The 17,942-nt window shown below is 36.1% G+C and overlaps 1 protein-coding gene and 1 long non-coding RNA gene across 6 annotated transcripts in view; both read left to right on the forward strand.

Annotated features, from left to right (window-relative positions):
- Positions 1-13,934, forward strand: part of LOC110447899 (RNA-binding protein 33-like) — a 56,561-nt gene extending 42,627 nt beyond the window's left edge. For all 5 annotated transcript variants that reach the window (XM_021493878.1, XM_021493880.1, XM_021493881.1 and 2 more), the window contains 4 exons: positions 2,589-3,226; positions 4,964-5,080; positions 9,801-9,889; positions 10,755-13,934. In XM_021493878.1, the coding sequence (XP_021349553.1) occupies positions 2,589-3,226; positions 4,964-5,080; positions 9,801-9,889; positions 10,755-10,803 (893 nt within the window). In that variant the 3' untranslated portion in view covers positions 10,804-13,934. The remainder of the gene's footprint in view (positions 1-2,588; positions 3,227-4,963; positions 5,081-9,800; positions 9,890-10,754) is intronic.
- Position 13,935: 1 nt separating this feature from the next.
- Positions 13,936-16,863, forward strand: LOC110447900. Its single transcript, XR_002462646.1, has 2 exons — positions 13,936-14,800; positions 14,941-16,863. It is a non-coding gene; the product is annotated as an uncharacterized LOC110447900 (long non-coding RNA).
- Positions 16,864-17,942: the final 1,079 nt, after the last annotated feature.

The following is a 17,942-nucleotide window of genomic DNA, read 5'->3' on the forward strand; positions in this document are numbered from 1 at the left end:
GTTATTGATGGATTTTTGTTATAAACAGGTGATCATAATTGATGGCTGATTTTTATTGACAGGTAATTGTTGACTGGATAGGGTGTTACGTAAAGCTTAACATTGTTCTTTATATGAAGGTTGTTGTTATTGATAAATGTTTGTTATAAACAGGTGATCATAATTGATGGCTGATTTATATAGACAGGTAATTGTTGACTGGATAGGGTGGTATGTAAAACATAACATTGTTCTTTATATGAAGGTTGTTGTTAATGATAAATGGTTGTTATAAACAGGTGATCATATTTGATGACTGATTTTTACAGACAGGTAATTGTTGACAGGATAGGGTGTTATGTAAAACATAACATTGTTCTTTATTTGAAGGTTGTTGTTATTGATAAATGGTTGTTATAAACAGGTGATCATAATTGATGGCTGATTTTTATAGACAGGTAATTGTTGACTGGATAGGGTGTTATGTAAAGCTTAACATTGTTCTTTATATGTAGGTTGTTGTTCTTGATAAATGTGTGTTGTAAACAGGTGATCATTATTGATTGCTGAGTTTTATAGACAGGTAATTGTTGACTGGATAGGGTGTTATGTAAAGCTTAACATTGTTCTTTATATGAAGGTTGTCGTTATTGATGGATGGTTGTTATAAACAGGTGATCATAATTGATGGCTGATTTTTACAGACAGGTAATTGTTGACTGGATAGGGTGTTATGTAAAACATAACATTGTTCTTTATATGAAGGTTGTTGTTATTGATAAATGGTTGTTATAAACAGGTGATCATAATTGATGAAATTATTGCTTTTCTACTAATTTCTATTTCATTATTCTTTTTTATTATGCCCCTTTGCGAACAAAGTTTGGGAATGTATATAGGAATCGCTTGTTCATCTGTCTGTCTGTTCATGAATCTTGTAAGCATGACTCCTCCTAAACTTTTTTTTTTTTTCGTAATTTGGCACAGTGAAAGTATATCAATGTGGATGTGCATGAAGACAGGTATTGATCAATTGACTATCTTGGGGGTATCAAACTTTAAACTTCTGCTTCAAGATCTTTGTAAGCAAAACTCCTCCCTAAATGTTTGTTGGAATATTCTGTGGTGCGTCGTCCATTGTCTGTCTGTCAACTTTTCACATAAAAGTCCAGAATGTCTGAATGGATTTTGTCCAAGTCTGATGTGGGGCATTGTGAGGATAAGGGGAATCAATTTTGTATAAATGAAAGGTGTGGCTCCTCAGGAGGTAGAAGGGCGGGGCCCAATATGGGAATTTAGGTAAATCCTACTTCTTCAGTATTAATAAAGAAATTTTAATCTTAACTGGTCTGGAGCCTCCTTAGGCCAAGGGGACTAAGTTTTATATAAATGAAGGGTGTGGCCCCTCTGGGGGATCAGAGGTGGAGCACAATATCGGAAATGGGGAAATATAAGGTAAATCTTCAAAATTCTATTTCTTGAGTATCGGTAAAGGGATTTTATTCTAAATTGGTCTTTAGTATCATCGGGTCAATGGGATTCAACTTTGTATAAGTGAAGTGAACAGATGGATGAGGCCCATTAAGGGAAACGTAGGTAAATTTTTGAAATCCTACTTCTTGAATATGGTAAACTGGATTTTAACCTCAAATAGTCTGGAGCATCCCCAGGCCAAAAGGATTTCGGGTCTGTTAAATGGAGTATGTGGCTATCCAAAGGGCACAGGGGTGAGGTCAACTATGGGAAGTATAGGAAAATCTTATTCTTTGAGTAAGAGTAAGGAATCACTTTGTATAAAGAAAGGGTGTCAATGCCCTGTAGGGGTAGAGGTGTGGGGCCTAATTGGGAAATGTATGTTATATATAAGATCCTTGGGTTAGGGTTAGGGTTAAATGGATTCGAACCTCCTTTTGTCTGCAACATCCTTGAACCAAGGAGACGCATGTTTTGCTTAATTGGGGAATATAGGTAAATCCTATTTCTTGATTATGGATAAAGTAAAACTGAGTTAAACCTAATTTGACCTGGAGGATCCTTAGGTCCTAATAATAAGAGTTTGTTGAAGGGAAAAAAGTAATTACACTGTGTAATGAGACATTTGGTAAACTATCCTAGAAAAATGGTTGAATAAAAAAATCTGATTTTATTAATGCATATTTATTGTTAGAATGGTTATGCTAAAGTACTTACATTTTGAGATCATATATTAATTTATAAATGCAACAGTATTACAAATTCTATCATAAATGCTACAAAACCATACTATTATGTAAAATAAGCATCCACACATCAAGTTTGTTTGTTGTGTATAAAAAAAACATAGCAGGTGAGCTGTTAAGGCCCCTGGGCCTCTCGTTTGGTATCTTGGCACAGGGAAAGAACATCCTATGTAGATGTGCATGAAAGAAGGAATTTGTGGTTGGGGTATTATACCCACTGCAAACTTCCTGCAAACAAAGTTTGAATACATAGATAAAATGAAGTGGGTAGGAGGGATATCTTTGTGAATTAACTAACATCTAGTTTAAAATCATCTTTGTTTTTCTGTGAATGTTATATGATGATTTTAATGTTGATTTTATTTTTTCCTTAAAATAAATCCATCACAGGGAAGACCATAGCAGATGTAGAAAAAGGTGTTGCCCCCATACCTTCAGCAAAGACCAACATGCCAGGCAAAGCCATCTGGCAGAACAGTGCTGGCCAGCAGGGTCAAGGACACAACCAGGGTCAGCATTTTCAGCCTCGGACCCCTAATACTGGACAGCCACGATTTGGCCCTAGGCAACCCCAACAGTTAGGTGGGCCAGGGCAGGGTGGTCCAAAGCAACAATTCCCAGCTAACCGACCAAGCGGCCCGAGGGGAGGACCACGTCCGGATACCAGGCCTCCTGGTCCTGGGAATATTAACAGACCAAATACAAATGTACAGCGTCAAAACTCACAACAAGGAAATCAGAACAGACAAGTGAATATGCCTAGTCAGAATACAACTCAGGGAAATACTAACCAAAATGCTAACACGGGAAAGGATGGGAATTTGGTGTTGAAACAGAGGGTTACCATTCTGAATAAGGACAGCCATGGAAAAGTGATTTCTAGAACAGTAATGTTGAAGAATATAAACAAAACTGGAGGCCAAGATGACCGTCAGGTGACCTTATCTGGCAGTAACAGTCAGAGGACGGTGATCAGCAAGCCTGCTGGACCTGGTCAGAGGAAGGTTGTTCAGAATCAGGAAGGCAGGGTGAGACTTTCACCTAGATTTCACCCAGGTTTCAAAAACGTTACATTTTAAAGGTTTTCTTAAGAAACCATATTCCATAATGTCATTCTATTCTTACATGAAGGAATTTTCTTAAGTTAAAAAAGAGTGACACCAATGGGTTATGTCTGATTATACAAGTTGGACTGTATTATAACGTTAGTAAGTTTTATTTTTAAGTAAACAAAATTAAGTATCCAAAGGAGTGAAACATGTTTTAGCTCCACTTGCTCAAAGTGCCAGTTGAGCTTATAGTATCGTGTGTTGTCCATCATCAGTCAACCTTTTTTTGAAATTTTTTTTCTTAAGAACTGAAGGACCTAGGGCCAGGATATTTGGCGAGTAGGTACCTGGGAAAGAGTGCTATAAGGTTTATTCATATAAATGACCTTGCCGTACTGTTATGGTCACAGGGGTCAAACATGGAAAAACCTTTAAACAACTCCTTCAAGGAGGCCCAGAGTAATAATACTTGGCCAGAAGGTACGCGACATGAAGTACTATAAACTTTCCAGAATAAACCTTGACCTACTTTCAAGATCACAAGGGTCAAACGTGTTTAAATCGTTTAAACATCTTCTGAATAACAAAGAGTCCTAGAGCAACAATATTTGACCAGAAGGTACCTGGGATGGAGTACTATAATTCTAATTAATGATAATGACCTTTACCCACTTTCAAGGTCACAGGGGTCATTATATAACAATCTTTAAACAACTTCCTCTGAATAAGCAGGAGGCCAAGAGGGAGGATTCTTGGCCAGTAGGTACCTGAAATGGAGTGCTATGATTATTTTTTTTAAGACATATTACCTTGACCTTCTTTCACAATGACAAAGGTCAGATGTGTTAAAAACGTTTTAAACAACTTCTTCTGAATAACGAAGAGGCCTGGAACAATGATATTTGGCCAGTATGTACCTGGGACAGAGTGCTATACATTTTCCTCAAATATATAACCTTGACTTTCAAGGTCACATGGGTCAAATATGTTAAAACTTAGAGCAACTTCTTCTAAATAACAAAGACACATAAGGTAATGATACTTGGCCAGTAGGTACCTAGGATGGAATTCTATAAGATTTCCCAAAATAAATGGCCTGGACCTACTTCAAAGGTCACTTGCATCAAATATATAAAAACCCTTAAAAAAAAAATTTCTGATTAACCAGGAGGCCCAGGGTGATGTTAGTTGGCCAGTAGGTACCTGGCATGGAGTGCTATAAAGTTTCCCAAAATGATTGACCTTGACCTACTTCCAAGGTCAAATGGGGTAAAATATGTAAAAACCTTTAAACAACTTCTTCTGCATTACCACGAGGCCCTGGGTGTTTTTATTTGACAAGTAGCATGCTGGGGTAGAGTAGTGTACAGTTGCATTTAGTCTGGAACAGTCTAAAGGCAAGGAGCCTCAATATATGGAAATATTTTCAAAATTACTTTTATTGAGAATATTTTCCCATGATTGCTCAAATATCCAGGTGAGCAATATAAGCCCTATAGGCCTCTTGTCTTTTAACTAATTTGAATATAGCAGACCATCATCTTTACACTCAAATAAGTGAAGCCTGTCTAGTCTGACATGATGTATCAAAATTAGACAAGATATCAGATAACTCAGAGATTAGGTTATACACTTTCACTGTAGTGTCATAGTAAAATTATTAATTGAAGGTAATTATTTTAAAACATTTTCTTAACTTTGCCTTTCTGTTGATAGAGAGTAGTGGTAGGAGAGTCGCCTCCCTTGTCCAAGGTTGTGTCTATAGACAACCTTTCAGTGTCCACCACGGAGGCAAACATTAAGAAGATGTGTTTCGGCATCGGAGAAGTGGAGGTAAGTTAACGTATGAGGTGTGGAGGCAAGGTGAAGAATCCTACAGAACCTATATATATATAGGGATTGTCCTGTCTAACTTTGTAACAGCTGAAGACACAGTGAAGTATTGTACAAACCTATATATATATAGGGATTGTCCTGTCTAACTTTGTAACAGCTGAAGACACAGTGAAGTATTGTACAAACCTATATATATAGGGATTGTCCTGTCTAACTTTGTAACAGCTGAAGACACAGTGAAGTATTGTACAAACCTATATATATATAGGGATTGTCCTGTCTAACTTTGTAACAGCTGAAGACACAGTGAAGTATTGTACAAACCTATATATATAGGGATTGTCCTGTCTAACTTTGTAACAGCTGAAGACACAGTGAAGTATTGTACAAACCTATATATATATAGGGATTGTCCTGTCTAACTTTGTAACAGCTGAAGACACAGTGAAGTATTGTACAAACCTATATATATAGGGATTGTCCTGTCTAACTTTGTAACAGCTGAAGACACAGTGAAGTATTGTACAAACCTATATATATATAGGGATTGTCCTGTCTAACTTTGTAACAGCTGAAGACACAGTGAAGTATTGTACAAACCTATATATATAGGGATTGTCCTGTCTAACTTTGTAACAGCTGAAGACACAGTGAAGTATTGTACAAACCTATATATATATAGGGATTGTCCTGTCTAACTTTGTAACAGCTGAAGACACAGTGAAGTATTGTACAAACCTATATATATAGGGATTGTCCTGTCTAACTTTGTAACAGCTGAAGACACAGTGAAGTATTGTACAAACCTATATATATATAGGGATTGTCCTGTCTAACTTTGTAACAGCTGAAGACACAGTGAAGTATTGTACAAACCTATATATATAGGGATTGTCCTGTCTAACTTTGTAACAGCTGAAGACACAGTGAAGTATTGTACAAACCTATATATATATAGGGATTGTCCTGTCTAACTTTGTAACAGCTGAAGACACAGTGAAGTATTGTACAAACCTATATATATAGGGATTGTCCTGTCTAACTTTGTAACAGCTGAAGACACAGTGAAGTATTGTACAAACCTATATATATATAGGGATTGTCCTGTCTAACTTTGTAACAGCTGAAGACACAGTGAAGTATTGTACAAACCTATATATATAGGGATTGTCCTGTCTAACTTTGTAACAGCTGAAGACACAGTGAAGTATTGTACAAACCTATATATATATAGGGATTGTCCTGTCTAACTTTGTAACAGCTGAAGACACAGTGAAGTATTGTACAAACCTATATATATAGGGATTGTCCTGTCTAACTTTGTAACAGCTGAAGACACAGTGAAGTATTGTACAAACCTATATATATATAGGGATTGTCCTGTCTAACTTTGTAACAGCTGAAGACACAGTGAAGTATTGTACAAACCTATATATATAGGGATTGTCCTGTCTAACTTTGTAACAGCTGAAGACACAGTGAAGTATTGTACAAACCTATATATATATAGGGATTGTCCTGTCTAACTTTGTAACAGCTGAAGACACAGTGAAGTATTGTACAAACCTATATATATAGGGATTGTCCTGTCTAACTTTGTAACAGCTGAAGACACAGTGAAGTATTGTACAAACCTATATATATATAGGGATTGTCCTGTCTAACTTTGTAACAGCTGAAGACACAGTGAAGTATTGTACAAACCTATATATATAGGGATTGTTATGTCTAACTTTGTAACAGCTGAAGACACAGTGAAGTATTGTACAAACCTATATATTTAGGGATTGTCCTGTCTAACTTTGTAACAGCTGAAGACATAGTAGTATTGTACAAACCTATATATATAAGGAATGTTCCCTTCTTATTGCCTGTATTGAGTCTTGTGAAAATAACTGAAACTCTAGGTCAACTAGGTAACAGGGATAGATAAAGGATTTAATTACTTTTTGAATAATTGTATGTACTAGTTACAACTGAGGGACATTTTTTGCCGAAAAAACCCAACCTTAGAATATTTCATGAAAAGGAAGGATTGATGTCCGAGACTGTCTGCTGGGATAAATCTGTTTTCATTTACAAGAGACTGGATGGATAAATGATTAACCTCATGACAGCAAATTCAGTAAAATTGTTGTTTCAAAATAAGCTTGCATCTTTTTAGGTCACCTGAGCTTTGCTCAAGTGACCTATTCCAATCACTTTCCGTCAGTCGTCGTCCGTCGTCCGTCGTGCGTCGTGCGTAAACTTTTACATTTTCAACTTCTTCTCAAGAACCAGTAGATGGATTTTTTTCAAACTTGGTCAGAATCATCCTTGGTAGATGAGGCTTCAAAATTGTAAAATTGGGATTCCTACCCCAACCCCTGGGGCCAGGGCGGGGCCCCAAAGGGAAAATTATCCAATATTTCAAAAATCTTCTTCTCCAGACTCAGAGGTACTACAGTGATTTTCTCTACGTGGAAAGAAAGATCATCAGGGGCTTTACTTAAATTGTAAATTTCAGGACCCCCGAGCTATCCGTTCTCCCTTGGGGAGGGGGTAAAGTTTACTATAGTTTATATAGGGAAATAACACTTTTGGGTATATTTTGACAACTTTCTGTAGGAAATTATTTTTACTTGGTGAGAATTATCCTTGGAGGTAGATGGTTTCAAATTGTAAAATTGAGATTCCTACCCCGACCCCTGGGGCCAGGGCGGGGCCCCAAAGGGAAAATTAATCAATATTTCAAAAATCTTCTTCTCCAGACTCAGAGGTACTACAGTGATTTTCTCTACGTGGAAAGAAAGATCATCAGGGGCTTTACTTAAATTGTAAATTTCAGGACCCCCGAGCTATCCGTTCTCCCTTGGGGAGGGGGTAAAGTTTACTATAGTTTATATAGGGAAATAACACTTTTGGGTATATTTTGACAACTTTCTGTAGGAAATTATTTTTACTTGGTGAGAATTATCCTTGGAGGTAGATGGTTTCAAATTGTAAAATTGAGATTCCTACCCCGACCCCTGGGGCCAGGGCGGGGCCCCAAAGGGAAAATTAATCAATATTTCAAAAATCTTCTTCTCCAGACTCAGAGGTACTACAGTGATTTTCTCTACGTGGAAAGAAAGATCATCAGGGGCTTTACTTAAATTGTAAATTTCAGGACCCCCGAGCTATCCGTTCTCCCTTGGGGAGGGGGTAAAGTTTACTATAGTTTATATAGGGAAATAACACTTTTGGGTATATTTTGACAACTTTCTGTAGGAAATTATTTTTACTTGGTGAGAATTATCCTTGGAGGTAGATGGTTTCAAATTGTAAAATTGAGATTCCTACCCCGACCCCTGGGGCCAGGGCGGGGCCCCAAAGGGAAAATTAATCAATATTTCAAAAATCTTCTTCTCCAGACTCAGAGGTACTACAGTGATTTTCTCTACGTGGAAAGAAAGATCATCAGGGGCTTTACTTAAATTGTAAATTTCAGGACCCCCGAGCTATCCGTTCTCCCTTGGGGAGGGGGTAAAGTTTACTATAGTTTATATAGGGAAATAACACTTTTGGGTATATTTTGACAACTTTCTGTAGGAAATTATTTTTACTTGGTGAGAATTATCCTTGGAGGTAGATGGTTTCAAATTGTAAAATTGAGATTCCTACCCCGACCCCTGGGGCCAGGGCGGGGCCCCAAAGGGAAAATTAATCAATATTTCAAAAATCTTCTTCTCCAGACTCAGAGGTACTACAGTGATTTTCTTTACGTGGAAAGAAAGATCATCAGGGGCTTTATTTAAATTGAAAATATCAGGACCCCGAGCTATCCGTTCTCCCTTGGGGAGGGGTTAACGTTTAATATAGTTTATATAGGGAAATAACACTTTTCGGTATATATTTTATCCATTTTCAGCAGAAAATTGCTCAAACTTAGTCAGAATCATCTTGGGTAAATGAGAGTTTTACTTTGTAAAATTAGGATTCCTGCCCCATCCCCAGGGGCTAGAGCGGGGCCCCAAAGGGAACATTTACCAATATTTTCAAATTCTTATCCATTGATGACATGACAAGTATTGTATTTCACTTAGTTTACATGCTGATTTCCACATCACATCTAAACAATAAAATAAAGCTACCAGTACCTATGATATAACTCAGGTGACCGCTAAGGCCCTTGGGCCTCTTGTTATATTGTCTAAACAAACATTTAAACAACTTCTTCTGAATAACCAGAATGGCCAGGGTGATATTTGGCCAGAAGCATACGTATACAGGGATAAAGGGCCACTGATTTTGTTTACATGAATCACCTTCATCCATATTCAAGGTCACAGGGTTCATTTGTCTTAAAATTCTTTAAACAAATTCCTCTGATTAATTAAACAACTCAGGATGAAGATATTTGTCCAGTAGCATGCAGGGATTAAGTGTTACCAGTTTTGTTCAAATGAATGACATTCAATCTTATTCAAAGTCAGGGGCCTTCAACCTTATTCAAAGTCAGGGGCCTTCAACCTTATTCAAAGTCAGGGGGGCCAATTTTCTGTTGATGGAATACTGTTTATGAAATACTGTTTATGTGCAATTATGAAAAAAGGATCCCAGAAAAGACATCCTGACTTTTAGTTTCACTTCTATAGAATTGTAGACCGAGAAGAATTTTGCAAAAATAATTGAGCTTAATATGTTTTGAGCTTAATATGTTTTGAGCTTAATATGTTTTTTTTTATTTCCTTTGTAGAGTGTCCAGATGCTTAAAGGTCAGAAGAAAGCCACAGTGACGTTTCAGGATGCTAACAGTGCAGCCCAGTTCTCTAAGAAGTTTAACAGGTAATTAATAGATTTAAGTATCCTCTAGTAGACATCGTAATTTCCCCAAACCTTCATCTATAGGTATATTCCTGGTTTTTCTATGCATAACATAAAGCCGTCTTCATCTGCCTAGCTCACACAATGCTAACATTGTACAAGTATCACCATCGCTTTATCACTTCATGCAGCATTACAAAGCTTACATTCACAAATTTGTCACACATTTCATGAGCTCTTAATAATGGCCTGGTGCTGCTGGTTTACCATTACAACTTATACTCACAGTAGAAAAATATGGGAGAAAAAGCAGAAATTTATCATGTCTCCTGTAGAGAAGAGAAATCTCAACCCTTGGGATAAGAGTTTTAAAGTTTATCTCATTGCAAAGACTCCTTCTAAACTTAAATATCTTACCCTCTGAGATTTTCTCTGTCAACAGAGGTGATAGACTCTATTAGTCGTGAGTATGTATTGCCTACTATTTTATCCAAATCCCATCAGTTTCTGTGTTCCTTGACAATACACTACAGTGGTGTACACGAAAGACATGATGTTCTGCTGACTTTTCATGTAATGCTTATATGTTTGTACATATACAAGTTTAATACAAAGATTTTTGAAAGCGACGCATTGATTGCCTGAAGGAAAAGGTCAACATGATGCTTGATATATAGGGGAACAAAGTGGAGGATTTTATATGAAATATTTTTAATAATTTACAGCTTATCTCCTGCTGAATCTTACAGATCAATATATCTTACAAGTACAATTCATTCGCCATTTAATGGGAACAATCCTGAGGAGATTTTAATAAATTTGTTATTTCTTTAACAATTTATTCAATATTCCTATAATGGATAATTATTTTTTGGTTGCATTACAGACACATGCTGGATCTGTCTCACATAAATGTGACACATCTTCCCATCTGAGCCTGTTTTCTTATTGTCACTTGATGAATTGGAGCTCCACACATGTTCACAAGCAGTGGTGAAAGTCAACAGAGGGAAACAAGTCCACTGGATAAATGGCAGCTTCTCCTTGGCATTATGTCGACTCTGTAACAAAGGATTGTCTCTGGAAAGGGAAATTATTTTGAAATATTTCCCTCCAGTTGAGGTGTATGTTGCAGAAGATGAAAGTGCAACATCAGATCGTTCCTGCTCAGGACTGGCGCGACTTGGCATGAACAAGTTCTGTCATGTAAGCCTTGCTGTGGGTCAGCTGTTTTGTAATTCTTGGTATGCTAAAGTATAAAAGAATTGAGAAATGCTGTAACCCTACTGGAGAGATCCTTGTGAGATCCAGAGAGATCCTTGCGAGATCCAGAGAGATCTTCGGGAGATGTCTGAAATCCATACTTCTTATTGCTCACAACATTGATCTAATTTGACACTCCCAAAAAGAAGAGATTTAATCATGTTTTTAAAGAAGATCAACTTAACATTCTTAATGGAATAACTAATTAAAAATGCGTTTATGAAGGTTTAGAGGATTCTTAATCTGTCAGGACTAATGAGGAGGTAGTGTTAATTTAGGATTTAGTATTTAGATTTCCTGACATTTTTGATTGGGTTAAGACCAAATGAATTGTATATATTGTTGTGTGCTAGATGATCATACACAAACAGTTTGTACAGAGGTTAGTGACGAAATAATGTTCTTCACTTTTAATGTTACCTTATGATACATTGATAAATCAAGTATAAAAGTGGGAAATATTGAAACAATTCCATTAAAGGACCTTTTTTCCTTCATATAAAGTTTTTCTTAAAATTATTGATTTTTTTTTGTTTTGTTACTTGATAATTGTTTAAAATATCATGATTATTTGAATGATTCATATCATCCTCTTCCTCTGTGATGCCCTGTACAGAAATCTCTTCCTCTGTGATGCCCTGTACAGAAATCTCTTCCTCTGTAATGCCCTGTACAGAAATATCTTCCTCTGTGATGCCCTGTACAGAAATCTCTTCCTCTGTGGTGCCCTGTACAGAAATATCTTCCTCTGTGATGCCCTGTACAGAAATCTCTTCCTCTGTGATGCCCTGTACAGAAATTTCTTCCTCTGTGATGCCCTGTACAGAAATCTTTTCCTCTGTGTTGCCCTGTACAAAACTCTCTTCCTCTGTGATGCCCTGTACAGAAATCTTCAGGTAATCATGAGAATGCCATTGAACAGATTCAAAAAAAAAATTGCGATGGTAAAAACTAATTATAATGAAACAAAATGACCTTACATATTTATATTTTTAATACTTGATATTTCAACGTTAACTTTTTGGAATGAAAATCTTTTTTTTCCCTTTACTATGTTGCAAAACGCTTCTCTCAAATGTTCATTTTAGTATGTAGATAGATCTAAGCGTTATCTTGCTGATTGATGAGATTTTTTCTTTAAATCTGTTTTTACTTTTATTCCTACAAATCACTAAGTCTTATACATATAAATGACAATTAAAGGTTCATTAAATATTGTTTAGACTAGTTACCAATTAGAGATTTTACATAGCTTAGGAAGAGGAGTCGATTATGGTGTCCTTTAGGTAATAAATAACACTAGAATTTAAGCACCATAATAAATATCAGTAGTGAAGCAAGTAGATTTAAGTGGATATTCTTTTGTCAGACTGATGTCTCTCAGAATCTCGACATATAATATCAGACTTTCCATATAGAGAACATTTTAATTTGTGAAAAGCAAGAAAATCCAATTCGCCAGAAGAAACCCATGTGACACAATCAACTATAATGTGACAGACCAGTCTACTGTAAATAAACATTTGGTGTGTACATGATTTGGTCATATGTATGAGACTTTCGTATCAAATAGTTGGAGATACACCCAGTATCAGCTACAAGTGATGACTGACAAAGACCCGCTACACTCAGTATCAGCTACACCCAGTATCGGCTACACCCAGTATCAGCTACACCCAGTATCAGCTACACCCAGTATCAGCTACAAGTGATGACTGACAAAGACCCGCTACACTCAGTATCAGCTACACCCAGTATCAGCTACACTCAGTATCAGCCACAAGTGATGACTGACAAAGACAAGCTCTGGCAGGCCACAATATACAGGATTAATGAAATGTCCTGCAAAGCTACAAGCAATGTGAATTTTGTCTGAGCTTTTCCAATTTTATGGTGATTACTTATAATTTTGCTGGAATAAACTTTCTTGAGAGTGTCGTGATCAACAAAAGTGTTTCTCCTTTAAAAAACCATCAGAAGGCATGAAAGAAAATATGTCTGCACCATAACACATTGGCACATCAATCAGGATCCCCACCCCAATGAAATTGATGTGGACATGACTGAGTATACTGTGTTGTTGGTGATGATCGGCTGTTTGAAGCATTGATATTTGTAGACATCAAATGTTGGCTTCAGTATTTCTTCAACAGCCAGTAACAAAAGATGCTTGGCATAGGCACACCTCTGTTCAACACAGCTTTGACTAAAGGAGTGACTCTAGTAACATTTGTTAGACTTCAACTGATCCCAGACCCTTCAAGGTAGTATCACAACTGATCACAGACCCTTCAAGATAGTATCACATCTGATCCCAGACCCTTCAAGATAGTATCACATCTGTCAGTGCATTGCAAGGAACCTTCATTTAAAAGTGTTGTATAACCTACACAGTGGGTCGCCCTTAACAAGTGTTATAGAACTTACTACACAGAGGTTGTGAAACAGACCAAGTCTGTAGTTTCCCATGTGAAAGGCCATAGTTCAGTGTAGTGACGATCAGAAGACACACAAACGTGGATCAAAGTTTGCAGTTCAGTACATACAGGAAAGAACTCACCAGGAAAAGCTCAAGTTTGCAGTTAAGCAAGGAAGGAGATTTCACATCAGACAGAAGTTGTGCCAGATTACATATTCCAATGAATTCAGTATTCCTTTGCTAAGTTATAAGCCTGAGGAAATAAAGTAGTTAACAGATTAGGCAAAATCAGTACAAGTGACTTTGTCCTATGTAGATTATGTTAAGATAAGGATAAAGAAGCTACGATAGGATAGCTTAATCAAGATAAATAGGTATATTTGTGGTGGCGTACAAGATCGTATTAATGAATTTACTCTGGTCACATTGCAGTATTTCATTCTGATCCTGTTGTCTGTATAAGATTATACCGGAACACTTACCATTTAAATCCTGAATTTCTATTTATGCGTTACCTTTGACTTATAATTCCCTTTTCTCCATGTCTGACTGCTAACCATTTCTTAGACCTTATTAAAATGTTAAGAGGTAATTTTAAAATCCTACTTGTGTTGTATATATCAATAAAGAGAAAGAAGGTATTTTTTGAGAGACGGCTACATACAGATATATGAAAGTGATCAAACAAAGTGCTTTTGTCATGGTACTTCAATCCTATACAGAGGTAGGAGTTATTTCCTTAGTGACCATATTGCTAGCTGATGTTTAATATGAAGTGATATAAGGAGCGGTGTAGAATCACGATTATCCTGCTATCCATGCCTTCAGATAGAGTAAATATAAGTAATGATGCTGTATAGCTAGGTGGACCTTAAAAGTTTCATTAAAAGACCTATATAGTAATGTGGAAGATTTGCCGGCTCTGTTATCCAGTGCATTGGAACCTTGTTCGATCTCCTAAACTCTTAATGGTGATCACCAGGAACGTTCACCACACCATGCCCATTTTCATTTTTTTATTGCATGTGTTAGAATATTCTCTTTGTTTTGATAAATTCCTCTATTTGTGGCTGCACAGACACTGCTCGTCCTTATTATCAGTGGCAGTCCAGAATCCTATAGACAGGTAACCTATGCTCTTTAGTTCAAGACATTTGATTTGCTCAGTGAGAAAGTCACTGGAGTGTTTAGATCCAATAAGGTTCCATTGTACACCTACTGTTTGCTACAGGGGTTTGTATGGGGTAAAGGTCATGGGGGTTTGTATGGGGTAAAGGTCATGGCTGGCTTCAATGCTACAGGGGTTTGTATGGGGTAAAGGTCATGGCTGGCTTCAATGCCACCGGGGTTTGTATGGGGTAAAGGTCATGGGGGTTTGTATGGGGTAAAGGTCATGGCTGGCTTCAATGCCACAGGGGTTTGTATGGGGTAAAGGTCACGAATGGCTTCAATGCCACAGGGGTTTGTATGGGGTAAAGGTCACGGATGGCTTCAATGCTACAGGGGTTTGTATGGGGTAAAGGTCACGGATGGCTTCAATGCTATTCATACCTTCTATTGTATGTAGCCCATAAAATCATCACACTACTACAAAAGCAAATTTAAATGTCACTACCAACACAAGATGTATAGTGAAACCTGTCTAATCTGACCCCCAAGTTTCCAACATCCTGTGTAAACTGACATGATTTCTTATGAAAACTAACTAATAAAACTTGTGCATTAAGCTATCCTGTCTAGTCTGACCAATATATGTTGTCCCACAGTATCTTATAAGACAGGTGTCACTATATACTTTAGTGGGTAATGTTTAACATTCTTCCTAAGAGTGGAAAAATAGCCATGAACATGAAACAAAAATTAATATAATTCTCTGTTAAAATTATTTCATATGGAAATCCTACAAAGTGACTGTAAATATCACATTTAAATTTTAAGATGCCTTTATAAAAATGACCATATCTGCTAATAAGGTTTACAATTGTTATTTGTGATATGACACGTTTTAAGATGGGTATTAAATATGTTTTTTATGATGCCTGATAATGTTAAAGTATTTATGAGATGAAGACAATTTGGGAGAATTAATTACTTGAGTTCCATGTTTGAAATATTTAAAGGGGAATATAATTTTAGGATAAATACCATACAGTTTGATATGGTTTTCAGTGTTATAGATGGGTTCCTGTGGTGTTGTGTGTTGTATTAATATTGGTAGTAGAAAGATGACATTTGATGGTTATTTTTCCTGTGTCAAACCCTTTTTTCCTGATAAATATCTCCATTTAAATCGAATTCAGTAAAGGAAACAACTGATTATTGCTTTCTGTGAATTGACAGTACTTACTAATACACAGCAGTTTTTACTTGATGTTTATATTTAACTGATCTTGTATCCAAACGTAGGAAATTCCTGGTATGGTTCACACTCCATAAAATGATTAAGGTACCCAATACAGTGTTCGAAGTTCCTGTTTTTTTTCTACAGTGGCCTCTACTACAATTGAAAATAGAAATCAAACTTACTTGGTCATAACAGGGCTGGCAATCATCCACCAAAATAAAATCATTCTTCATTGCTATTTATGATAATTCCAAAAATAATTCCAAAAAGAAGTTCAGATGTAAATTGCATTTCATATAGGTTAAATGTGGGAATTGAAATATTAATTTTTCTTTTAAATTATGAATTGTAATCTGTTTTCCCTGTAGACCTGAATCCTGAGTTTGTGTTGTCGATAAAGATTGGGAACAGCCAACAGTACTGTTTTTGGAAACAAATGAGACGATTCATGACGACATGATTCCACTGAGAATATTTACGAGGTTCCTACAGCTTTACATCATATCCAAGGCAGATTTTTACGTAATTGGAAGGTTTATAGAATATGTTAATGATAGAAGTTATTTTTTGGCGAAGTGATACTTTGAAAGCGAGGACTGGTACAACACGTGTGACGAGTAATCTCGTAGCTGGTCATCACCCTCCACTCCTAGCACAATGCTGTATTGTGTGGTGAAACTCAACCATAGATTAAGATACACAGGTTAAACTATTTTCTCTGGATTCTAGGGAGTGTTTTTTTTCAGATGATCAAAACCAGAATGTTTATAACATTGTTAGTGTAGCAAATTTTACTTCTCATCAAACATTTTTTGGAATAGACAGTGACCTCCCCAAGGATAAAGAGGTCCCTCAGTACTTCGGTGTTGTATATACGTGTACACTCTATGCCAGAACTTTGTTTTTTATATGAAACACTTTATCCCAAAAAATGTATTACCTAGGTATCTTAATAAAATTCAACGATGATATCAAAGTCTGTGTTTTATATGAAATTGTTTACTTACTTTTATACATATTTAATTACACATAACATGTGAATAATTGTTAAGAATGCAGAATTGTTTTTATTGGGTATATGCTGACTTTTGGCATATAGTTTTGATACTTACTTTTAAAACTGTTTTTGTTATTAGTTTATTATTGTCAAGTGAAATGTTTTTATTATGTTATTTTATGAAATGTGTGTAAATGGATGAAAGTTTCTATTTTGACTTAATGTTATGTGACTTTGTGATTCTGCATTCTTGTGCAGAATCAAACCAACATGTTTGTGGTATCTACTGGTACTGTAGAATCTAACTCATGTTCTCAGGACTTCACTTTGGTCTGTTACAGGACTTCACTTTGGTCTGTTACAGGATCACACTTTGGTCTGTTACAGGATCACACTTTGGTCTGTTACAGGATCATTTTAGTATATTGATTTTGTCTCTTCACCATTAAACGATCAGAGAGGATTGGGCCTTATAGAACAACATCCTGAATAAAATCAAAAGTTCTATGAAAATATATGAGGTTTTACAGTACCAGTATCTGATTGTTTTATAGTTTTGTGAGTCATAATGTACCCAAGCTGTAATTGAAATTTCTGTATAAAATCTCTATATCTATATATTTAAATTTGTACTGCAATGCCACTATATGCACCAAGTGAACAGAAATGAGTAGTAATACGAACGTGACCAAAAAGTAAACAAACAACAGAGAAGTTACATTTAACTCATGTTTGGAATTTTTGGGTGATGACAATTCCATCATGATACCATAGCAATTATCATTTATATCAAAATTACCATACTCTATAACTACTAGGTAGAATTCAATTAATCACAATGGAATTTTTTTTCTTCAATTGCGCAAGTCAATAATAATAATAATAATAATAATATTCAACATTTATATAGCGCCCTATACAATTTGTAAAATTACTCTAAGGCGCTTTACAACATATGGATAATAGTAATGGTTATAATTGTGTAAACAAAAAACAAAGGCTTACAATCACTTTTATACATTTAAGCAAACAATGTGCACATAATTGAACA

This window comes from Mizuhopecten yessoensis, unplaced genomic scaffold, assembly GCF_002113885.1.
Source record: "Mizuhopecten yessoensis strain PY_sf001 unplaced genomic scaffold, ASM211388v2 scaffold3649, whole genome shotgun sequence".
Classification (NCBI taxonomy): domain Eukaryota; kingdom Metazoa; phylum Mollusca; class Bivalvia; order Pectinida; family Pectinidae; genus Mizuhopecten; species Mizuhopecten yessoensis.